Source organism: Paramormyrops kingsleyae, unplaced genomic scaffold (genome assembly GCF_048594095.1).
Source record: "Paramormyrops kingsleyae isolate MSU_618 unplaced genomic scaffold, PKINGS_0.4 ups341, whole genome shotgun sequence".
Classification (NCBI taxonomy): domain Eukaryota; kingdom Metazoa; phylum Chordata; class Actinopteri; order Osteoglossiformes; family Mormyridae; genus Paramormyrops; species Paramormyrops kingsleyae.
Window position 1 is genome coordinate 1 of NW_027326278.1, and position 25,064 is coordinate 25,064.

General features: G+C 42.9%; 2 protein-coding genes across 4 annotated transcripts; one reads left to right on the forward strand and one right to left on the reverse strand.

The window, feature by feature from the left end:
- Positions 1 to 108: 108 nt before the first annotated feature.
- On the reverse strand, positions 109 to 10,538 carry LOC140587552 (glutathione reductase, mitochondrial-like). Of its 2 annotated transcripts, XM_072708796.1 has the most exons (7): positions 10,401 to 10,538; positions 9,369 to 9,537; positions 8,123 to 8,149; positions 7,833 to 7,921; positions 7,530 to 7,599; positions 887 to 1,034; positions 109 to 716 (listed from the first exon to the last, which is right to left on the reverse strand). In XM_072708796.1, the coding sequence occupies exons 1-7, from the start codon at positions 10,412 to 10,414 to the stop codon at positions 658 to 660; spliced, it is 576 nt and encodes a 191-aa protein (XP_072564897.1). In that variant the 5' UTR covers positions 10,415 to 10,538; the 3' UTR covers positions 109 to 657. The 2 variants fall into 2 exon arrangements, with proteins under 2 accessions (XP_072564897.1, XP_072564896.1); XM_072708795.1 differs by lacking the exon at positions 109 to 716 and having other exon boundaries at positions 727 to 1,034.
- LOC140577534 (DDB1- and CUL4-associated factor 10-like) lies at positions 10,191 to 24,762 on the forward strand. Of its 2 annotated transcripts, XM_072708794.1 has the most exons (8): positions 10,191 to 10,248; positions 10,704 to 11,275; positions 11,538 to 11,651; positions 13,036 to 13,233; positions 14,919 to 15,121; positions 17,796 to 17,885; positions 19,109 to 19,254; positions 21,623 to 24,762. In XM_072708794.1, exons 2-8 carry the CDS (start codon positions 10,866 to 10,868, stop codon positions 21,992 to 21,994), a joined length of 1,533 nt encoding a protein of 510 aa, XP_072564895.1. In that variant the 5' UTR covers positions 10,191 to 10,248; positions 10,704 to 10,865; the 3' UTR covers positions 21,995 to 24,762. The 2 variants fall into 2 exon arrangements, with proteins under 2 accessions (XP_072564895.1, XP_023646912.1); XM_023791144.2 differs by lacking the exons at positions 10,191 to 10,248; positions 17,796 to 17,885 and having other exon boundaries at positions 10,619 to 11,275.
- Positions 24,763 to 25,064: the final 302 nt, after the last annotated feature.

Here is a 25,064-nt window from a genome sequence, read left to right on the forward strand (position 1 = left end):
GGGATAGCTCCCACCCCTCCACTGAGTAACAGTATGACTTAGGGGGATAGCTTCCACTCCTCCGCTGAGTAACAGTATGACTTAGGGGGATAGCTCCCACCCCTCCACTGAGTAACAGTATGACTTAGGGGGATAGCTTCCACTCCTCCGCTGAGTAACAGTATGACTTAGGAGGATAGCTCCCACCCCTCCGCTGAGTAACAGTATGACTTAGGGGGATAGCTCCCACTCCTCCGCTGAGTAACAGTATGACTTAGGGGGATAGCTTCCACCCCTCTGCTGAGTAACAGTATGACTTAGGGGGATAGCTTCCACTCCTCCGCTGAGTAACAGTATGACTTAGGGGGATAGCTTCCACCCCTACGCTGAGTAACAGTATGACTTAGGGGGATAGCTCCCACTCCTCCGCTGAGTAACAATATGACTTAGGAGGATAGCTTCCACTCCTCCGCTGAGTAACAGTATGACTTAGGGGGATAGCTCCCACTCCTCCGCTGAGTAACAATATGACTTAGGGGGATAGCTTCCACTCCTCCGCTGAGTAACAGTATGACTTAGGGGGATAGCTCCCACCCCTTTTCATTTAAAATAAGGAGACCCTGGCTGGAAATAAGCTCTGAGGCACCAAAGACAGGAAGACGTAGTGGAAACGCGAGCTTACTTGGGCAGAGACTCAAGTTCGAAAAAGCCATCGCTGGTGATACCAAGGTTTGCTCCTGTATATATATATATAAAAAAAAAAAAACTTACAGTAAGGGATTCAGTGACAATGTGTTTGTTAAACCTGTTTTAGGACAACAAATGTCAGTTCAAAAGTACTCATTCAATAGCTGCCCTGATGAGTAAGAGATGGGAACTTGATGGGAGATTGAACTAGAGTTCTCACCTGGGACCTCGCTGTCACTGACGATTGAAGGGCGCCCCCCAGTGGCAATAAGAATGTGAGGCGCTGTGTAACGTTTCCCATTCACCATTACTGTGGGCTCGGCGTCATTGGTGAACACCGCGTGGCCATGGATGCTCTCTATCTTAGCCTGCAGGACACCAGTACATTTTTACTGAGCACAATAATAAAACCCTTTATAGAATAACCTGCAACATGATCTGGTAAAAACATTATCTACTGTGCCTCTGTGTGGACCTCACCTCCTTTTCTCATTATGGTTTAATTACACCTAAAGGAATATTAATTAATGCTACAACAGTTTCTGCTTACAAATTACTGTTAAAAGACAGACATAACAGATTTCAGTTTTTACTATTTTCCAGCTCTCAATTAACTAAAAAGCTCAGGTCTGAAACAGGTAACTCTAAATTAATTGCATTGGAACAATTAATATAATTAAATGCTTAAACTGAATGAAAAACTCAGTAAATGGAATTCCAAACAGAGTTGGAAATCGTTGGTTTAATACATGTTTCAGTACTATAATTCAGTTTTAGCTCAACTGTTACAGGTTAATATACAACTTCATATGCTCCTAATGTCTGGTAAATCATCATTCTCAATGGCAAAATCAAATGTAATACTGTCTATATGAGGGACGAGACGGTAGCTTAGAGCAGTGTTTCCCAACCCAGTCCTTCGGGAATACTGGACAGTCCATGTTTTTGCTTCCTCTCAGCTCCCAGCACACCTGTATCAGGTATTCGGAGTTCCTGATTGGCTGGGAGCTGGGAGGGAGCAAACACGTGGACAGTCAAGGGTTATGCACTCGTTTCTATAAAGGTCTTCAATCTATTTCCTTCTGTTTTGGTCATCTTATCCATATTGAATAATCTGCATTGTTTCTTTCTCCTACAAATAAGAAATCTATGGGCCATAACCTTACAAACCTCAAAAGTTCTTAATCTTGAATACCCCTCCACTGTAACAGTATGACTTAGGGGGATAGCTCCCACCCCTCCGCTGAGTAACAGTGTGACTTAGGGGGATAGCACCCACCACTCCACTGAGTAACAGTGTTATTTAGGGGGATAGCTCCCACCCTTCCGCTGAGTAACAGTATGACTTAGGGGGATAGAAGAGCATCTGGCTCTTCTGTAAATGAACTTGAGATGGTGGAATTAGTACAAGATTGTTTTTTTACTCAGTTTGTTAATACACCTACCAGGGGAGAAGCCCTTCTTGATCTTGTTTTCTCTAATAACCAGGATAGGATTGGAAAATTAGAGGTTTTAGACCCATTGTACGATAGTGATCATAACATGGTTAAATTCGAGGTTAATTTCAGTGTCCGAAGAGCAAAGTCGAAATTAAAAGTATACAATGTTAGGAAGGCTAACTTTAATGGTATGAGACGGAATTTAGAAACTGTAAACTGGACAGAGTTAAATAGCAAAACAGTTGAAGAGGCATGGGAATTTTTTAAAAGCACATTGTTGCAAGTGCAAGAGGACTTCATACCTGTTTCCAGCAAAACTAAATCTAGGAAATGACAACCAAGGTGGTTTACTAAGGAAATTAAGAATAAAGTCAGGAGGAAAAGGGCTCTGTTCCACAATTGGAAAATAACTAATGATTTCAAAATTAAGCAGGAGTATCTAAGTCTACAGGCAGAGTTAAAAAATAACATTAGGCTATCCAAGAGGGATGTAGAAAGAAAAATTGCATTGGAGGCTAAGGATGACAGTAAAGGTTTCTTCCAATATTTTAACTCCAAGAGAGCTCTAAAAGCTGAAATCACTAATTTGCAGGATAGTAAGGGCCTTATAATTGATAACGAAATTGATATAGTAAATGAGTTTAATGATTATTTTTCACGGGTGTTCACAGTAGAGAACACAAGTAACTTACCACCAATTAATACGAATACAGCATCGTCTATGACCAATATATGTATAACTGAGGTTGATGTGATACTAAGCCTAGCTAAACTAAAAATAAATAAATCGCAGGGGCCTGATGGCATCTTACCTATAGTCTTAAAAGAGATGAGGGATATTATTAGCCAACCTTTAACTTTAATATTCCAGAAATCATTATCTGCAGGTGGGGTACCATCAGATTGGAAGCATGCTAATATAACACCCATATTCAAAAAAGGGGATAGAAGTAATCCAGCAAACTATAGGCCAATCAGTTTAACTAGCATTACTGGAAAAATAATGGAAGCTATAATTCAAGTGAAAATGGTAGATTACCTAGATGCAAATAACATTATAAAGGATAGCCAACATGGATTTAGGAGAGGTAGATCCTGCTTAACGAATCTACTTGAGTTCTTTGAGGAAGCTACAAGTGAAATTGATCACAAAAAGGCCTATGATGTGATTTACTTAGATTTCCAGAAGGCCTTTGATGTTGTCCCCCACAAACGGCTCTTGCTAAAGCTTAAAGCTGCAGGGATTTTAGGAACTGTGGCAGCTTGGATCAAAAACTGGCTAACTGATAGGAAGCAGCGAGTAGTTATTAGAGGCACTATGTCACAGTGGGCCTCCGTTTATAGTGGGGTACCGCAGGGTTCAATTTTAGGACCACTATTGTTCCTAATTTACATTAATGATATTGACACAAACACATACAGTAAATTGGTTAAATTTGCAGACGACACCAAGGTGGGCGGTGCAGCAGATACTGATCTAGCAGCAGAGAGGCTTCAAAGGGATCTGGATTTAATTAGCGAATGGGCTGATACTTGGCAGATGAAATTTAACACAGATAAATGTAAGGTAATCCATGCAGGGAGCAGAAATATAAAGTACAGATATTTTATGGGTTCCACTGAAATAAAGGTAGCTGATTACGAGAAAGATCTCGGTATGTATGTTGATGCTTCCATGTCCCACTCTCGCCAGTGTGGGGAAGCAATAAAAAAGGCCAACAGAATGTTGGGTTATATCTCTAGGTGTGTGGAGTTTAAGTCAAGGGAGGTGATGTTACACTTATATAATTCCTTGGTAAGACCCCACCTAGAATACTGTGTGCAGGTTTGGTCACCATACCTCAAGAAGGACATTGCTGCCTTAGAAAAGGTGCAACGAAGAGCTACGAGAATGATTCCTGGTCTTAGAGGAATGTCTTATGAGGAGAGGTTAGCGAAACTGAATCTGTTTAGCCTTGAGCAAAGGAGACTAAGGGAGGATATGATTCATTCTAACGGGTCTGGATGCTGTTCAGCCAAATGACTGTTTCAATATTAGTCTAAATACTAGAACTCGTGGCCATAAGTGGAAATTAGCGGGAGAACATTTTAAAACAAATTTGAGGAAGCACTTCTTTACACAGCGTGTAGTTAGAGTATGGAATAGTCTTCCTGCTAGTGTAGCGGAAGCTAAAACCATGGGTTCCTTTAAATCAGAGCTCGATAAGATTTTAACAACTCTGAGCTATTAGTTAAGTTCTCCCCAAACGAGCTTGATGGGCCGAATGGCCTCCTTTCGTTTGTAAATTTCTTATGTTCCCCGAGGACTGGGTTGGGAAACACTGGCTTAGAAAATATTATACTTGTGCTATGGAAATTAATTTTGGTTATGTGACATATGACATATACTCCATCTGTTCTGAACTGTTAGGGAGACTGCAAAGCATAAACACTCATAGAATCAGTAGACCAATGGACACCAACATTCAGTCAGAAGGGACACCAACCAACACTCCTGCATTCAGCCAGAAGGGACACCAACCATCACTCCTACATTCAGTCAGAAGGGACACCAACAATCACTCCTACATTCAGTCAGAAGTGACGCCAAGCAACACTCCTACATTCAGTCGGAAGTGATACCAAGCATCACTCCTACATTCAGCCGGAAGGGACACCAAGCAACACTCCTACATTCAGTTGGAAGTGACACCAACCATCATTCCTACATTCAGCTGGAAGGGACACCAACCATCACTCCTACATTCAGCTGGAAGGGACACCAACCATCACTCCTACATTCAGCTCGAAGGGACACCAAGCAACACTCCTACATTCAGTCAGAAGGGACACCAAGCAACACTCCTACATTCAGCCAGAAGGGACACCAACCATCACTCCTACATTCAGTCGGAAGTGACACCAACCATCACTCCTACATTCAGTCGGAAGGGACACCAAACAACACTCCTACATTCAGTCGGAAGGGACACCAACCATCACTCCTACATTCAGTCGGAAGTGACACCAACCATCACTCCTACATTCAGTCAGAAGTGACACCAACCATCACTCCTACATTCAGTTGGAAGGGACACCAACCAACACTCCTGCATTCAGCCGGAAGGGACACCAACCATCACTCCTACATTCAGTCGGAAGGGACACCAAGCAACACTCCTACATTCAGTCAGAAGGGACACCAACAATCACTCCTACATTCAGTCAGAAGTGACACCAAGCAACACTCCTACATTCAGTCAGAAGTGATACCAACCATCACTCCTACATTCAGTCAGAAGGGACACCAAGCAACACTCCTACATTCAGCCAGAAGGGACACCAACCATCACTCCTACATTCAGTCGGAAGTGACACCAACCATCACTCCTACATTCAGTCGGAAGGGACACCAAACAACACTCCTACATTCAGTCGGAAGGGACACCAACCATCACTGCTACATTCAGTCGGAAGGGACACCAACCAACACTCCTACATTCAGTCGGAAGTGACACCAACCATCACTCCTACATTCAGTCGGAAGTGACACCAACCATCACTCCTACATTCAGTCGGAAGGGACACCAACCAACACTCTTGCATTCAGCCGGAAGGGACACCAACCATCACTCCTACATTCAGCCGGAAGGGACACCAAGCAACACTCCTACATTCAGTCGGAAGTGACACCAACCATCACTCCTACATTCAGTCAGAAGTGACACCAACCATCACACCTACATTCAGTCAGAAATGACACCAACCAACACTCCTACATTCAGTCAGAAGTGACACCAACCATCACTCCTACATTCAGTCAGAAGTGACACCAACCATCACTCCTACATTAAGTCGGAAGGGACACCAACCAACACTCCTACATTCAGTCGGAAGGGACACCAAGCAACACTCCTACATTCAGTCAGAAGTGACACCAACCATCACTCCTACATTCGGTCAGAAGGGATACCAAGCAACACTCCTACATTCGGTAAGAATACCAAGCAACACTCCTACATTCGGTCAGAAGGGACACCAAGCAACACTCATACATTCGGTCAGAAGGGATACCAAGCAACACTCCTACATTCGGTCAGAAGGGACACCAACCATCACTCCTACATTCAGCCAAAAGGGACACCAACCATCACTCCTACATTCAGTCAGAAGTGACACCAACCATCACTCCTACATTCAGTCGGAAGGGACACCAACCAACACTCCTACATTCAGTCGGAAGGGACACCAACCAACACCCCTACATTCAGTCGGAAGGGACACCAAGCAACACTCCTACATTCAGCCGGAAGGGACACCAACCATCACTCCTACATTCAGTCAGAAGGGACACCAAGCAACACTCCTACATTCAGTCAGAAGTGACACCAACCATCACACCTACATTCAGTCAGAAATGACACCAACCAACACTCCTACATTCAGTCAGAAGTGACACCAACCATCACTCCTACATTCAGTCAGAAGTGACACCAACCATCACTCCTACATTAAGTCGGAAGGGACACCAACCAACACTCCTGCATTCAGCCAGAAGGGACACCAACCATCACTCCTACATTCAGTCGGAAGGGACACCAACCAACACTCCTGCATTCAGCCAGAAGGGACACCAACCATCGCTCCTACATTCAGCCGGAAGGGACACCAACCATCACTCCTACATTCAGTCAGAAGTGACACCAACCATCACTCCTACATTCAGTCGGAAGGGACACCAACCAACACTCCTACATTCAGTCGGAAGGGACACCAACCAACACCCCTACATTCAGTCGGAAGGGACACCAAGCAACACTCCTACATTCAGCCGGAAGGGACACCAACCATCACTCCTACATTCAGCCAGAAGGGACACCAAGCAACACTCCTACATTCAGCCAGAAGGGACACCAACCATCACTCCTACATTCAGTCGGAAGTGACACCAACCATCACTCCTACATTCAGTCAGAAGTGACACCAACCATCACTCCTACATTCAGTCGGAAGGGACACCAACCAACACTCCTACATTCAGTCGGAAGGGACACCAACCAACACCCCTACATTCAGTCGGAAGGGACACCAAGCAACACTCCTACATTCAGCCGGAAGGGACACCAACCATCACTCCTACATTCAGTCAGAAGGGACACCAAGCAACACTCCTACATTCAGTCGGAAGTGACACCAACCATCACTCCTACATTCAGTCAGAAGGGACACCAACCATCACTCCTACATTCGATCGGAAGGGACACCAAGCAACACTCCTACATTCGGTCGGAAGGGACACCAACCAACACTCCTACATTCAGTCAGAAGGGACACCAACCAACACTTCTACATTGTATTTTTTCTGAGACACATTTCCAAGACTGGGGCTTCAAATCCCACCTCTGCTTTGAAGACTACAAAGGACACATAAGAACTTGGACGTACCCTATCAAGATTACTCTGGTAAATGTTATTCAGTCTCTTTACATAGGCATCCCTTTTACTCTTGATGGTCCTGTATGAAAATAAACACACCTGGTTAATGTAAACAGTAGCATATGTATTTGGAAGATTCCCAACTCCACACTGCCTCCATTCCCTTCTTAAACTCACTGTGTATGTTTCCCAAGTAACAAGCTTTAGAAACTTTTTAGAAGAATCAATTGGTCTCTGAATTAGATAGTTTGGGGCAGTGGAATACTGTTTCCTACTAATTAATCTGCCTTATAGGGTACTTGAAATACTTACTGCCAATTGAACTTGGTGTGACTTCCCTCGAAGCCGTAGTCCTCATGATCGTGAAGATACTCTGCATGCACCGCTGTGTTCCACATCACCTAACACACACACACATGCATGCAGATTCACGGTGATGCCACCCTCAAACCTGCAATACATTGACTCAATACAAAAAGCACCACTGATATCGCACAAAAAGGAGTGGTAACTTAATGATGTATGGCTGCGTATGTAAATACAAGTATAGTCATAAGTACTCTACAATCACAATGATGTTTAATTGTATCGGAAAACCTCACCTTTTTAGGGACACACCCAACATTGACCTGAAAAAGTACAATAAAAGGTGTTAAACAGTCTTAAAATGACTGTGCTATTTATTCAAGGTGATTTATCGTTATCTAATTTGATTACCTTGAGTACAGTTCACATGTACAATAGACCGGAATCTGCAAAGCATTGACACTACTTATATTCTGGCAATGCCTGCTGTAACTTGTCCGACCCTGTAACCATTATGGCAGTTACATCTATGTTCTATAAGCTGAAATAAGAATTATGGGTTTCTAGTATTCAGAATTATATGGCTGAAAACTGGCCAGTGAACTTACAACAATACTGGAGTCTTGACCTTACATTTCAATACTCAGTTTGCAATATTTCAGTAGCATACTGTACACAGAGTGTTATTATTAATTTATTGGCAAATTTATATATTAGGACCATTATTATCACCTCAAAATATGCATATTTAATAGAAAAGTGACCTGTTCTGCCAACCGCACCATTTATTTGATATATTAACAATATTACATTGACAACACAAAGTTGGATACTATTAATAATATTTAAATATATTAATTCATATTTTATAATGAATATTTTTTACACTGTACAGCAGAATACATTACCATTCAGAGTTTCTAAACACAGGTTCTGTTCATTAAACTTCCAAGTGAGTCAAACTGAGACCTTGTTTTAAAGACAAGGGTGTTACTTTTTATAAGCACATAAGGCAAAGCCAATATACCTCAAGACACCTGTGGAAATGCATAATATTTATTCATTTAAAAGAACTGTGCCTTCAGTATTTAATTATCAAAGCAAATATGAAATTTATGTTCGATTTCGTATTTCACTCGTAAAAAAATAGCATGTAAATGCAGTAATGCTGCTTTGGTAAAACCTTGCTTTTCATGTACATACAAGCCACTTGGAAACATAAAATGTGTTACTTCTCAAACAATGGGTCTACATTCAGCATTGCATATGATTGGACAGTCATGCCCTCTTCACTTAGGAAATGACTTAACAAGGATCATCAGAGCTGGAAGTTCGTGTTTAGCATTAAAAAGCGGATTTAGTGCAGAATGAATAGGGGAAAAACGCATCACACTTTAACCTAACCTTCAACAGGCGCTGCACTTTCTCCTACACATGAAAATAAGAATCTGCAAAATTTAGATGTGTCTGACCGGGGGAAATAAAACTTCCTAGGGAAGTAAAACTATGCATAAAGTGTTCATGAGCGACGGATATACTCACGCAGGTACCCCCGAGTTTTTTACCCTCGATCACAGCGGTTTTGGCTCCGAGCTCCGCGGCTCTCCTGGCACCGGCCAGCCCCCCAGATCCACCGCCGATGACCAGGAAGTCAAAGCGGGTAACAGCCGAAATGGATGCCATGGTACGACCCAGCAGAAGCACTTTGTATCTGTGGCACAATGAAATGGGTATCGGTGATAGGAAAGCGCCCCCGCAAGTCTGCGATCAGCCCAGATGAGTGCTGAAATAACATAAGGAATGGTGCTTAAATAAACACAAAAAGGGGGTGGGACATTAGCTAGACACCACACGGAAAAGGCTTCATGCTTAGTCATGATAAATTGCAAAAAAAAAAAAGAAAAGAAACGATATATTTAATATAAAATACAGATCTGTAACTTATATAAAACGATTCATATATAAAAGTGATCCATGTATTACTAAAATCTTGAAACATTTGTTTACTGAATCAAGGGATTCTATGGAGCAAGACCAAATATACATTATTCACCCATGTCAGTTTTAAAAGTTTTTATGATGCGGAACGCGATGTAGAACTGCATAAATGTTTTTACCAAATAAATAATACACATATGCTTTTCAGTGTCATCTAATTCAATAATACACTTCATTCTGAAAAAGATTAATAGTGAAATAGAAGAGATATTTGATTAATATAAAATGCAGAAATATGTGAAATATAGACGTTTTGAGTTGGACTGGGCATCTAATTGAAGAACAGCCGTGTTAATATAGGTGTTCCGTGTGTCGACGTTCAGGCAGAAGCATCACGATTGTAATTACAGAATACAGCACACTAGTTTTAGTTCTGCAACTAGATCTCTCGATCGTGATCTACAGTCATTACATCATTATCACAGTTAATATCAAATATTGTATTACTCTTTCGTTAATACTAATAACTATTAATTATATACCGCATACAACATATGTCGAGATTTTAATTTTAGTTTTGATTAAACTTTATTTAATTTTACTTTATATTACGGACAGAACCATATATTACCTTACCGAAACAAAGTCATAGTTATATTTTCTTTAAACTTCAGAAAACTTTGGAAATATAACAGTTGTTGTTGGTTTAAAAGATTACGGCACCAAACCGAATCGCCGCCTTTAATCAAGGCATTACTTCAATTACAGTATTACTGCAGTTTAAATTTAAATTTCTGTTACAAATTTCCGAGTGGATGTAGGCGGTTCTGGTCGTCAAGGTGGCCGCCTGCACGCCGGGACTGTTTTGACAGCTGCACGGCGAAAGGGAAGCGGAAACTCGTCACTTTGTAACCGGAGTTTGTGCATCTTTTCTTCCAGCGCCGGCTTGCGTGTGGCTACCGCACAATGCGAGCGAACCGAGGTCCGACCGCCGCTCATCCGCACTAGGACGCCGATGGGCCTGCGGGGGGCGAACGGCACAAGGCAACTGCGATCGAGAGCAGCCCAGGGCCGGAGCGCAGCGGCGGGCGGGTCGCCACCATGAGCTCGGACCGCCAGAGCGACGGCGAAGACGCCGACGAGGCTCAGGTGGACGGGCCGAGCGGCGGGGAGTCCGAGGAGGGCCGCGACGGGGACGGGGACGATCAGCGGGAGCCATTACCAGCTCCGCGACGCAGACACGGGGCGCCCGATAGCCGCACCGCCTTTAGTTCCACGGCAAAGGCTTACGATGCGCAGCTCGTCGGGGGATCGGGGAGCGGCATCGGGTGCAGCGTTTTCCAGTGGCTACGGAAGAGGACGCTGGGGAGAGGACTTCATGTAGACCCCGCTCGGGATAACTTCAGGACCATGACCAGCTTGTACTGCTCGATGAGCCCAGCCACGGACTCCGTTAACCTGAGCACCCAGACACACGGGGCCGTGTTTAATTTGGAGTACTCGCCCGATGGGTAAGAGCGGCTGCCGTCTGCATGTGCCCCATTCACTGCGGTCCAGGGTATCCCAGCAATGCACATGCTGCAGCTGCCTTGTTTGCAGTCATGAATGTAGACTACTGCTGTATGCATGCACTCCTACTCTGAAATTCCAGTTCATAAAATACTCGTTCACTTTAAACGTGGATCCAATTATTGTCCATTGGGTACTGCTTGCCTCATCCGAAACGGTGACCCCCCCCCCCCTCGCCCGCCTGTCTTTGTCCCCTACGGTCAGATCCGTGTTGACGGTCGCCTGCGAGCAAACGGAGGTTCTTCTCTTCGACCCGGTGTCCTCCAGGCACATCAAGACGCTGGTGGAGGCCCACGAAGACTGTGTCAACAACATTAGGTCAGTGTGAGCGCCACTAGACTTCACTTGGCCTGTTAGCCACAGCCTCATCAAACCTCAGCTTGGCTTCCATTTTTCTTTGTTTTTTTAGTGTAACAATAAGCACTTAAGGCTTTTGGTTAACGGTAATATTTAGAATGACTAAACATAAGCAGTTAATTAGGATACAGCTGATTGTTATTCCATGTCCTGTTAGCTGTTTAACTGGGTCCAGTTTATTTGTCAGTCAGGTGTCGGATGAATACGGTTAATGTGTTTTGTAAAGTGGGGAGGTATTCCTCTCTGTGCTAAGATGGATTTTTCTGCTGACTGCTCTGAGGGGTGGTTTTTGTATGTGTGCATTTTTAGGTGGTGGTTTGCAGGCTCCTGTTTTCATTAGTGTAAACCCCCCAATTCCTCACATTGATTGGTGACAGTTATGCCCCATAGTTACACGTCACCTGGTAGCAGTCAGGTGGCACTACAGACAGGTGCCAAACAGTAGTTTGAACTGTAGCTCGTCTGCATTTTCTGGGTAAGCAGCTTTCTGAGCAGAGCCGACTGACTCTGCAGCGTATGGTTTAGCCACCTGATCTCTGAAATGACAAACATGGCTCATAAACATGCAGCGTCTCCATTCCAGTTTAGTCTCTTAAGGTTTGCAAGATGCAAAAGTTATTTTCATTGTTTTACGAGATTACGTTGCATTCACAAATAATATGAAGTAAAGAATATATCTATTTATTTATTGGGCAGCATGTGGCTCAATGTGTTCGGGTGTTACCCTGTGATGGGAAGTTCATTGGTTCAAATCCCATGGTTGACAGAGTGAGTTCATCATTGGGCCTCTGAGAAAGGAACAGCTCGCCTTTAAAAGCCTGTGATTGTCTGACCTGTTTTCTCAAGAAACGCTTTCACTTTGGATGGAAGCATCTGCTTAAATAAAGAAAATGTTTATATCTTTATATTGTGTGTGTGTGTGTGTGTGTGTGTGACACCCCTCCAAATCATCGAATTCAGGTGTTACAATCACGTCCATAGCCACAGGTGTATAAAGTCAAGCACATAGACATGCAGACTGCTTCTACAAATATTTGCAAAAGAATGGGTAATTATCAGCGCAGTGAAGTGGTAGGCCGTGTAAAAATCAGAGCTGGGACAACGCATGCTGTGGCACAGTGTGCAGAAGTCGCCAACTGTCTGCAGAGTCAATAGCTACAGAGAGAGGAGGTAAACAATATATAAAAATAACTTCATGTAATAGACTTCAAAGTAAACAATATTTACAAGTAAGCTCCAGATGCTCATGACTGCATAGGACAAGCAGGTATAGAAGATGGATGGATGGATGGAGTGAAGTAGCTTATTTCCTCCTCCTCATGTCATTAACGCCTCTGCATGCCAGGTTTCTTGACAACAGGCTGTTTGCCACCTGTTCTGACGACACCACCATTGCATTATGGGATCTGCGGAAGCTGAACAGCAAGGTGTGCTCCCTGCATGGCCACGCCAGCTGGGTGAAGAACATAGAGTACGACACCAACACACGCCTCCTGGTCACCTCTGGCTTCGACGGCAACGTCATCACCTGGGACACTAACAGGTGCGTATGGGGCTGCTCCTCCAGTCCCCCAGCTATTAATGCGTTCTTCTTTAATAATGAAAATGCTGCTGAGGTTATCCATCTTGTATCCAGTTTGTGACCTCAGCACCGTGTTTGATCGTCATGAGTGGTGATCCAGTCCATTTATTTAAATGTCCACACTCTTGCTAACTTATTTTTAGCCTTCAACACAAAACAAAAACATTAGCGTCTTCAAACATGGGTGCCTTTGGAGATCTTTCAGACATGGGTGCCTTTGGAGATCTTTCAGACATGGGTGCCTTTGGAGATCTTTAAGACATGGGTGCCTTTGGAGATCTTTCAGACATGGGTGCCTTTGGAGATCTTTCAGACATGGGTGCCTTTGGAGATCTTTCAGACATGGGTGCCTTTGGAGATCTTTCAGACATGGGTGCCTTTGGAGATCTTTCAGACATGGGTGCCTTTGGAGATCTTTCAGACATGGGTGCCTTTGGAGATCTTTCAGACATGGGTGCCTTTGGAGATCTTTCAGACATGGGTGCCTTTGGAGATCTTTCAGACATGGGTGCCTTTGGAGTTCTTTCAGACATGGGTGCCTTTGGAGATCTTTCAGACATGGGTGCCTTTGGAGATCTTTCAGACATGGGTGCCTTTGGAGATCTTTCAGACATGGGTGCCTTTGGAGATCTTTCAGACATGGGTGCCTTTGGAGATCTTTCAGACAGGGGTGCCTTTGGAGATCTTTCAGACATGGGTGCCTTTGGAGATCTTTCAGACATGGGTGCCTTTGGAGATCTTTCAGACATGGGTGCCTTTGGAGATCTTTCAGACATGGGTGCCTTTGGAGATCTTTCAGACATGGGTGCCTTTGGAGATCTTTCAGACATGGGTGCCTTTGGAGATCTTTCAGACAGGGGTGCCTTTGGAGATCTTTCAGACATGGGTGCCTTTGGAGATCTTTCAGACATGGGTGCCTTTGGAGATCTTTCAGACATGGGTGCCTTTGGAGATCTTTCAGACATGGGTGCCTTTGGAGATCTTTCAGACATGGGTGCCTTTGGAGATCTTTCAGACATGGGTGCCTTTGGAGATCTTTCAGACATGGGTGCCTTTGGAGATCTTTCAGACATGGGTGCCTTTGGAGATCTTTCAGACATGGGTGCCTTTGGAGATCTTTCAGACATGGGTGCCTTTGGAGATCTTTCAGACAGGGGTGCCTTTGGAGATCTTTCAGACATGGGTGCCTTTGGAGATCTTTCAGACATGGGTGCCTTTGGAGATCTTTCAGACATGGGTGCGTTTGGAGATCTTTCAGACATGGGTGCGTTTGGAGATCTTTCAGACATGGGTGCGTTTGGAGATCTTTCAGACATGGGTGCCTTTGGAGATCTTTCAGACATGGGTGCCTTTGGAGATCTTTCAGACATGGGTGCCTTTGGAGATCTTTCAGACATGGGTGCCTTTGGAGATCTTTCAGACATGGGTGCCTTTGGAGATCTTTCAGACATGGGTGCGTTTGGAGATCTTTCAGACAGGGGTGCGTTTGGAGATCTTCATCAATCAAAGAACATCTCAGGTCACAGAATGTGTCTAGTTTCATTTCAGTTATTTCAATAAAAAGATCTAGCATGGTCTTGCATGCTAAGTCATGAATCTTCCCCGGTGTCTCGGCTCTCTGTCCCCCCCGTCCCCGTCCCCCCCAGATTTACGGAGGACGGCTGCCCCCATAAGAAGTTCTTCCACACACGCTACCTGATGAGGATGCGCTTGACGCCGGACTGCTCCAAGATGCTCATCTCCACTTCCTCAGGCTACCTGCTTATCCTGCATGATCTGGACCTGACGCAGTCGCTGGAAGTGGGCAGCTACCGCATCCTCCGCACCCGGCGGCCCCCACTCAGCTCTGGTGAGAACGGCTGTCCAACCCGCTAGCGCCTCCTGGAGGTGATGCTCTGTTTATGTCTGTTCATCCTCTTTTCTCTTAAAAAATAGTCTAACTTCTTTGGTTAAATTTTAATTTTGAGGCCAGCTGGGATAATTAGCAGCCCGATAATTAGTCAGTTTTGCGCAGTGTAGGGGTGTCAAACTCGCATATTGCTGTAATATCAGCAGTTAGCCTGTTGGCTCCAGTTAAATGCGAAAACTTTGGTCGTCCCATTCAAAGTATGTTTAAATAACTTTTAGCATGCAGAACTTCGACTGCTGCTTTGTATAAATGTAAAGTATTTAGCAAATTAGTTATTTATATTTTTGTTTGTTTAACAAGGACATAAGTAAATCACGAATATGATACGGGGAAAATTTTAGGTCACTGTAAGCTATTCCTTGGTAACACCTCTTTTGGCAAATGTAAAGTGTAAAATATTTGCTATATATGGTCGTACTTTTTATTAATTTGATTCATATATGGATCTTTTTGATAGGGGCCAAGCAGCATTAGTATAGGGATGCTGGGTGTTTTCTGCATTGTATTTGTGGGAATGAAAAACAAGAAGGAAGAGAGAAAAATTACTAGCAGGCTGACTTCAGAACATGACCTTAAAATTTACTCACTAAATATGTTAAAATACAAACTCATTGCTTATTAGTAAAAAAAAAAATCTGTGTGTGTGTGTGCAAATATACAGTGAAATGGACACACCTACCCATAGAAAGGTTTACTCTAACTATTTTTCTAAATTTTAGAATAATTTTGAAGACATCAAAAACGTATATGGGGATTATGCACTGACCCAGAAAAGTATTTAAAAAGTGTTGAGGGTGGGGACAGCTCTGTGGGCTGGGACAAGAAGTTTGCTGGCATGATCCCACCACTGGGCCCCTGACCAAGGCCCTTAACCCCAATCGCTCCAGGCACTGGCTGACCCTACTGTCTCCTCTACCTCAGTTCCATGAGGTGGCCTCCTGGGATGCTTTTCCAGCTGTCCTGCAGGAGCTCCCACATATATGCTGAGCTCTCACTGCACATACTGAGCTCTCACTGCACATACTGAGCTCTCACTGCACATACTGAGCTCTCACTGCACATACTGAGCTCTCACTGCACATGCTGACCTCTCACTGCCCGCTTCTCTTTCACACTCTGCTCTCACAAGCTCTCACAAGCTCCTCCACTACCATTTCTGCTGGCTTTAGGTGACCAGGTGACCAGCTCATGTGATGCAACATTCTGTCGGTCTCCTTTGTTCCTTTTTGCCGGCTTGCTGTGTCCAAACTTTTCACTGGTTCTGTGTGTGTATAAAATAACATTTTTAATCAGTGGCTCCACATGGCAAATCTCACTTTGATATGGTCTATTTATGTGGTGTACAGTTTGATGTACAGTCAGATGACTTTGATTAATGAGAAATTTTCATCCAAATGTTTGTTTGAACTTGGGGGGAACACTGCTTGTGCAAATATATCTTTGCAAAGTACTTCTTTTGGCTGCCCTGGAGACATTTAGATGTCTTTTCGAAGGCATTTATAGAAAAATTGGCAATTGTCGTTCAGTATCTGTGGAACTTTAGTGAAGAATCCTGTGTGAAATCAACTGGCCAGTAGCTTAAACCCTAAAGACCGAGGCTGACCTCTGACACAACAGAGAGGAGCAGACCTCTGGAGAGGTACATGCATTTAACATATCAGGCATATTAATAAATTGCATGAGATTTATACAAACTGTAATTGAGATTGTATTGAGGACAGCTAAAGAGTGGGTTAGAACTGTAAAAACCATAACTACTAACATTAACTTGCAATGTTGTACTTTGGTTGGACTTGCCCAACCTTTCAAACTCCCTTTCTTCAAGGTGAGAAACAGAGTTACCTCTTTCAGATCATCTAACAATACATTTTATGACATGCAGATATGAATGGTATTTGTGTTATGTCATCAAAAAGTTTTTCGAGGTCAGCATTTTGTCATTGGTGGCCGTACAAGTAGTTAATATGTATGGGATGTTTTAAGCTGGATACAGTTTCACTATAAATGTTTTAATCCTGTGTTTGCTTACATTTCTTTGTAACCATTATAGTATGGAGATTGTATGGCTTGCATTGTTAACATTAAGTGTAGACAAATGCCTTTGAGATTTATCGCAGTGTTTGTGCGTCACTTTTGAGACGTAGCATCTCAATCTTTATGCTTTATTAATGCTTTATTTTGCAGCAAACCAGGTTCTTATTTAAAATCTTGGTTACTTTTCTTTTTTCTCTCCCTTATCGCTGCATTTATGTTTTGTTGGGGCATTTTTACCATGTTAATTATGCAAGGATCTGTTTCTTCAGACTGTTGAAATTTAAACAATTTCAGTGTTTGTACGATTTCAGGAAAAGGAAGTTTTGGGTCTCCATACAAGCTTCCCGTTTTTATATTTAAAATACTTCCTTATTATGATGGCGATATGTGGTTGTGACAGATACTTGTGTAATATTCCAGCTGATATGGGGAGTCTTGAGCAATACCTGCCTAAGTAGTGATCATTCTTTGGATTTCCTCCCTGAAAGATTATATTTCTGAGCATTTTAAAGACATTTTTTGCTCAATTTCCCAAGTCTCACCCGTGACGGGAAATAGTTTTTCTCCCCCTACACTCTAGATGGCGCCACATCCGGCTCCAGGTCATCAGGAAGCCTTCGCCAAGGGAATGACTCCAGCAAGAGCCACCCTCAGGCCTCTCAGAGAGAAGGTGGGAGAATTCCTGGCTTCTTGTGTCTTGTTCTTAAGGACTGGAAATTGCCATGAAGATGGGCTTAAATCTTTTCTGAGTCATGTAGAACAGCTTTGCGTCTGTAATACACCAAGACTCCACACTGACTATAGAGCTTTATAGACTGTGATGAGGGGTAGTGGGTGGCAAGGTGACGCACTGGGTAGCATAGCCTCATGTCTCCAGGGCTGGGCCTTTGATCCCCACACCTGGGTAACTGGAGTTGCTGTGTGACAGTTGTTCCCCAGTTTACCCCTTTAGTCTTTATGCCTAGGTGGTGTCTCTAAATAGCCGATAGTGTGAGTTTGTGTCCTGTAATGGACGTTCTTCCTGTCCAGGGTGTCTCCTGTCTTATGGCCTATATGAAGCTCTACTGATAAGGTTTTTTTTCTAGGATGGATGGTTGGAATTGACTTAATTCCAATTTTGGAGAAAAATAATGGGCCAAACATTGACATTTTGTTCTATTTTAACATGTGAATTATTAGGAATTAGTAAGGGAAAAAAAAAAACATTTTGAATTAACATTTGCCATTGTCAGCATTATGGTGGTCTCCTTTGTTTCAAAATATGTGTCAGAAATGAAAATGAGAAGTGTGACTATGATTTATGTAACGGATGTGAAAAATGCCTGGTTTCACGGTGGACCACAGCTGGTTTTGTTTACAGGTGGGGTTTCACCACAGACACCTGGTGGTGTAGCTTCACGGAGCTGCACAGAGTGCTTTCAAAATAGTTCTGTGGTGGAGGAACAGTCTGGTTTTGTGGTTTCATCATATACTGTGCTAGGAGAGGTTTATAGTAGGCCTTAATTAAAGTGTTTATAAGCTAGTCAGAGGCCAGAACTAATATGACTATTTTATAAGAATCCACAGTTCTTAAGCCTTACTCCAGCTTTGTATAAAGTAAGCTGGGGCCTCTGGAACCATGAAGCACTCCCAGTCCATGTCGTGCAATAGGTAAATTTCACCACCGGCATCTCCCCTCTCAGCAAACTTCACTGCCTAATGTTGTTTTGTCTTGGATGGTACCTGTATTACCAGTATGGTACCAGAAGGTGTTTTAGTTTCTTGCAGGAGCACAGCTACTAAATGTCATTTTTCATTTTCTTTGAGTACAATGGGCTATTAAATGGTGCACGATGCTGGTTTTGATGAACCGCAGCTGACGTGGGTGGTCTTCATGGTGCCCGTCTCCCTTAGGTGCATCGCCGAGGAACAGCTTGGAGGTCCTGACCCCAGAGATCCCCGGAGAGCGGGACAGAGGAAACTGCATCACCTCCTTGCAGCTGCACCCCAAGGGCTGGGCCACACTGCTCCGCTGCTCCAGCAACATGGATGATCAGGAGGTAGGTGATGCCCGTGCTCTCAAGGGTGACAAACTGTTATGGAGTCATTTTCCTGTCTTGGCATTTTTCAGTTTCACGTCGCATTGCAGAAGTCACATGAGGGTAGATTTGGATACGGGTAATCTGGTTGGCCCCTGTATTAAGTAGCTGTGCTCTAACTTGGCCGGGAATTGTGTTGCTGAGAATGGGTAATAGGATGTATTAGATGAATACTGATGTGTCTAATTGTCCCCAGTTTTAGAAATTGACACCACTCTTTATTCAGATATATTCAAATTAGCATCGTAGCTTTTCAGAATGAAGGCACCAGTTTTCACCAGTGCGGCTCGTGTTTCCACTGGTCTCAAAAAAGAATGGAACTGAAATGTTACATAGGCAGAAGCGAGAGTGAAGTACAGAGGTGTAATGCTTTGCTTTTATTGTTTTTGCTTTTTTTAATATGATGGAGTCTTAGGGCCACGCTGAGGGGGAAAAAAATCTGAGGAGTCATAATATCACAGGAATAGTCGTAGGATAATTACAAGGAAAAAAAAACAGAATTTTATGACAAAAATATCACGATAGTTTGAAAATAAAGTAATTTAAGCTACATGTTATTTTAGAGGGAAGATATTATTAGAGCACCCAGCCATCTGTGACACTGAAGAATGCAATCTTGTGAAGTTATAGTTTAGTATAGGATTCACATAATAAAACACTTTGTCTTTTGGTGCATCAGCACTACATTGTCATATATGGAAGAGTATTAGGGTCAATGAAGCAAATGATCAAATATTTTGAGATTAAAGTCGCAAGTAAAACAGTAAGAACCTGTCAGCTGAGAAGAACCTGAGAGATCCATAGGAGGTGGAACATCTTGCATGTCAACACCATGCAGATGCCTCATATTCAGCTGCTGTCTGGCTTCATTCCACATGGCATGAAAGCTCACGCCTGCTAGGACATGAATTCTCAAACTTTTCAGCCCTTGACCCCAAAATAACAGGGCCAGAGACACACCACCCCTGCTAGGTTTACATTGACGGTCTCCAGCCTTTATTATAGTGCAAGGTACCGAGTCGACGGTGGATTTGGCCGACCAGGACTGCACAGTCGACTGGTTTCACTTAAGGTTAAGATGGGGAGGAGAGAGATTTTTTTTCACGCTTTTTTATAGCCTTATTTTGCAAATCATCTCACAACCCTACACTTTGGTAACTGCTCTGCTAGGAGAAGCCATCCATAGAATTCAGCTTGTACCTCAGCACTTCCTACTTTAATCTCGAAAGTTTATTTCAACTTTTATCTCAGAAATTCTGAGTTTGTCAGAATATTAGCTGCCTCCCGTAGATCAGTATTTTATTATTTTTGACCTACACTAGCCCTACTACAATATCATACAAGCAGCATTAATAATTCATGGTGAAATATTTCAAGATGGCGAGTAATTGAACATTTTTGATTTTTTTTTTTTAACCATTGATTTGACATACATGTAACCTAATTAGCATTAACCAGAAGAATGCTTTATATACTGTTAATATTAATGTTAGTATGGGAATTAGTACAATTATTTTTTGTTATGCAGATTCTGCAGTTAATCAGAAGGGCACGATAGCCAGTTTTGTTTCCACTGATGTTATGGTTCCAAGTTTTGAAACCAGCTTTTTTGTAGCGCAGAGATGGAGCCATTTCTTCTGGCCTTGGGGCAGTTTTTTTTTTTTTGCTGTGGAAACACACACAACCAGTTCCAAACTGGGCAAAAGCCCTGTATCACATTGGTGGAAATGGGGTATAGGTGTAACATTTACTGTATTTGTTTGTAAACGATCATGTACAATGAACGTGTCTCAGAATTAGTGTCTGTTTTCTCCCCCCCCCATTTTAAATGGCTTGATTCTTGCAATCAGCTGGGCTGTTTCTTAACTCATCCGTCAGTTTTTACATTGGTTGCAGGATCAGACGTCTATTTTTTAGAAGAGTTGAATTTTCTGTGTTGTGCTGGCAGTGAATGTCAAACCTATTTGATGTTTTCAGATATGAATGATATGAGATTTTAGTTAACAGACCATCTTTGCTGGGATGAGGTTTGGTCAATCTGACACCAGTATTTCACAATCGCATCATTCATACTGCTTCAGTTGTACTGTCTGTTTTCCTTTTTCTTCTTTCCCCTATACTTGGACACATTCTCTGACGTTACCCTGTACGCCTAATTTACCTTACAAAGTGCCTGACCACACTAGAACCAACTTAATATGGCCTTGTAAGTTTTATAAAAACTTCAGTACTGACACAAACATTGCGGTTTGTTCTAGTGACAACTTCCGAAATATGAAACACCACAAGTTACTGCCAGCTAACCTCCCCTTGCCTGACCTTTCTGCAGTGGACATGCGTGTACGAGTTCCAGGAGGGGGCGCCGTCGCGGCCGCCCGTGTCCCCTCGCTGTTCGCTGCGACTCACCCACTACATCGAGGAAGCCAATGTGGGCCGAGGCTACATCAAGGAGCTGTGCTTCAGCCCGGATGGCCGCCTCATCTGCTCGCCCTACGGATACGGCGTGCGTCTGCTGGCCTTCGACGGCAGCTGCGGCGAGCTGGCTGACTGCCTGCCGGCCGAGACCAGCCGGCTGCTGGAGGTGCGCTCCATCTACTCCCATAGCGACGTGGTGCTCACCACCAAATTCTCCCCCACGCATTGCCAGCTGGCTTCAGGTTGCCTCAGCGGACGCGTGTCACTCTACCAGCCCAAGTTCTAGGGCTCAGACCCACGGACCATGAGGGACGCCCACAGGCGGCTCGTGAGTGCATTATGAGTCCTATCAGCAGGAGGGATGAACTACGATTTCTTTTTAAAATGTTCTGACTCTGAGTTCAGGCAGCACGTACAGAACACCTATGCCATAAACCAGAGGGGTTTGGGAGTTTGTTTTAGTAGTTTGTTTCATTTACACTGTCTTAATGCATCCTGGAAACTAAAGAGAGGCACCGACTGCACTCCATGCCATAAATAAATTAGGGTGGGAAAAACAAAACAAGGGAGGTCATGACCTGACCGGAGACCACATGACCTGACCGGAGATCACACCCCCACGTTACAGGTAATTGCTAATGGCTAATGTGGGGATACGAAATTGAAGAATACAAATGGCTCCCCCAGGGCCCTCCACATGCTTTGTTCTCTGCTTTATCCACGCTGCCCGCTGCTGTTCCAGCGCGACGATGCTGCTTCACTGCTTTTAAGCTTTGGGGATTCGTCTGCAGGAGTCTTGTTTTTTCTGCTGCAAAATTATATGTTGTGAGTTTTTCACCTTTTTACATTTTATATGGTTTCCTCAATTTGTTTCATTTCATGTGTAATGACCCTAAAACTAGTTTTTCAACACTCTTATTAATCCCCCATGGAACCAACGCACATGTTAAAAAATAACACTTAATCACTATAAACGTTGTATTTACGTCTGTAGTCTTGTTTTCACTGGATTTTTAAAAATCTACACATGACTTCTATTGCTATATGTAGAAGTCGTGTGAAGTTGTTATGGCTATAACATTTTATTTTTTATTTTAAACTACGGGATATCGTTAAGAATTTTGGAATTTTTTTTAGTCCTTGTCCTTGACAGTATCTTCTGGTCACTTCTCTCTCACCAAGTGCTCTGGGCCTTTTAGCACATTAAGCTTCCAATGTCTCAGTGGCAGTAATGTCTGCCTCAACAACATGCAATGCTATGCTCAATATTGCGCTAACCTTTAATTTTTTACAGTCCAGGATGCCTGCCTTTTCTGTAAACCATACTATGCTCACAGCTCTTTGATTGTCAACTGAGAATGAGAATGAAAGCCACTGGACTTTATGCCTCTGATGATGAGACATGGGAATATCACTGGTTATCCTTCCTGTGGTATCAACACTATGGCATCATAGCATTTAATGTGAATAATAACTGCAGTTTGGGAAAAAAAAAAACATTAGTGTCTTGGGAGAAGCTCTCTAACTTAGTGTGAACCAGACAGTGGTTGTGATATTACGGATGGTCTGACTGGGCCTGATACCACCCTACAACAAACAGAACCCCATCCCCCCACCCCAGATGAAGATTTAAAACCTTTCTAGAATTTCTTGGATCTTTTGCTTCAAATAAACCTTGTAAACTGACCATCTTCTGGCCTGCTGCAGGGAACAGTGTACACTACAATCTGTTTTAACACCGTTAAAGATGTGTCATGGCAATGCTTAATCCGTACACCATGTTGTTTCTAGTCATTTCTGTCTTCACCGTAGCTCTTTCATTGTCACACATTTTGTCGCCATGGATTCGGAGTGTAGTTTTCGACCTTAGAGCATCTGCTGGGTTTTGGCTTTCAGTCGGTTGGGGGTGAGTGGGGACTGAGTTAATGAGCTGCATCCAGCCCATTTTAGCATCTCCTGACTGCTTTGATAAATGATTGTTCTTGGTTCACCCTGAACAGGTGCAGGTAATGCATGTATTTTCTCTGCAGATCAGTTTTGCTGTCAATATATCCAGTTACATTCTGTTTTCATTGTAGTCACTGACAATATTAATCCCTCTACTTTCTCAAACTTTCTTTTGGTTTGTGTTTTTTTTTGTGTAATTCATATTAAAGCAAATAACCAGATCTTTGCCAAAACTTCAGATGGTAATTTGTGTTGCATGCCAGCATAATATTGTGGTGCCCTCGGGGGTTGGTGATGCGTTTCAAATGCCTGCCTTTGCAGTGGGGGTGGGGTGTAACCATAAAGGTTTCAGAAGTAGGTCGACAATCTCAGAAGCATTACTCAGATCAACCCTTTGGGTGAGAAATGTGTAGTGTTACCCATGTTATGGCAATCCTGACGTAAGAGCAGTTCCCGGGTGCCTGAGGCTAAGCCCTTCACTAAGCAACTTAGTAGAGTTGCTATAATTTTATTTCATAATGCAGTTTCTCTCAATCCGGTCCTCGGGGACTCCAAGACAGTCCATGTTTTTACTGGGGGGGGCAAGAAACACTGTTATAATATATTTCTGTTGAAGGAACTTTTTTTTTGCCTTTTTTTTCGGAAAATATATTGTTTATAAGTTGGGTATGTTTCTATCCACTTCACCATGGTCCACTTTGTGTTTTTCTTCCATTTAAATGTATTAGTGACTTGATCTAACATTGTGTATGGTTAGAAAATGTACTGCTTATCAGAGCGCTTCTACACAAATAGACAGAAGCAAGTAGCATTTGATTTGCACACCTTTGTTTCCTTTGGGTAATGTGACTTTTTTAGTTAAAATGTAAAGATTTGCTTTTTTTTTAACTTGGTTATTGCTTTGTAAATGGGTGCACTTTTCAATTCAATGTAGTTGTACCTGAAAACACTGAGGTAAATCCTTATGAAACTTATTTTTATTATGCTTAAAGTTGCCTGTTTCTATTTAGTAATTAAAGTCAAGCTTGGTAAGTAAGCTTCCTTCTCAAATTAATAACAATAATAAAATGCCTCTGGACGTTTTAATGGAATAAAAGCTCCAAAATATACCGGTGTCTTTGTATGTCTGTATAAAGTGCATACAATTTCTGTTTACCAAAGTAACATGGCACAGGTACTAGTAGGGCTCGTGAAAGTCACTCCTATTGGAGTTTTAGGATACAAAAAAAACAGCAGAAAAATAAAGCAGAGATCTGACGTGAGGCAGGCTATATATGAACCGCCATGTTGGTTTGAATAGCTGTGTTCTGCCCAATACAAATTCCAAATAAGATTCCACCATCCATAATTATTGCTGAAATATCACTTTGTTTAGTGGGAATTCAAAATACAGCCATTGCGTAGTAATG

Excerpts from the sequence above, each read along its gene's own strand:
- LOC140587552 (XM_072708795.1), bottom strand. Across the intron at positions 8,150-9,368 it reads AAAAACTCGGGGGTACCTGC|GTCAATGTTGGGTGTGTCCC; the intron begins GTGAGTATATCC and ends GTACTTTTTCAG. Across the intron at positions 1,035-7,529 it reads ACCAGAGTAATCTTGATAGG|GCTAAGATAGAGAGCATCCA; the intron begins GTACGTCCAAGT and ends GGTGTCCTGCAG.
- LOC140577534 (XM_072708794.1), top strand. The coding sequence starts at position 10,866 with ATGAGCTCGGACCGCCAGAGCGACGGCGAAGACGCCGACGAGGCTCAG. Across the intron at positions 17,886-19,108 it reads TCAGGCCTCTCAGAGAGAAG|GTGCATCGCCGAGGAACAGC; the intron begins GTGGGAGAATTC and ends CGTCTCCCTTAG. Across the intron at positions 19,255-21,622 it reads GCAACATGGATGATCAGGAG|TGGACATGCGTGTACGAGTT; the intron begins GTAGGTGATGCC and ends ACCTTTCTGCAG.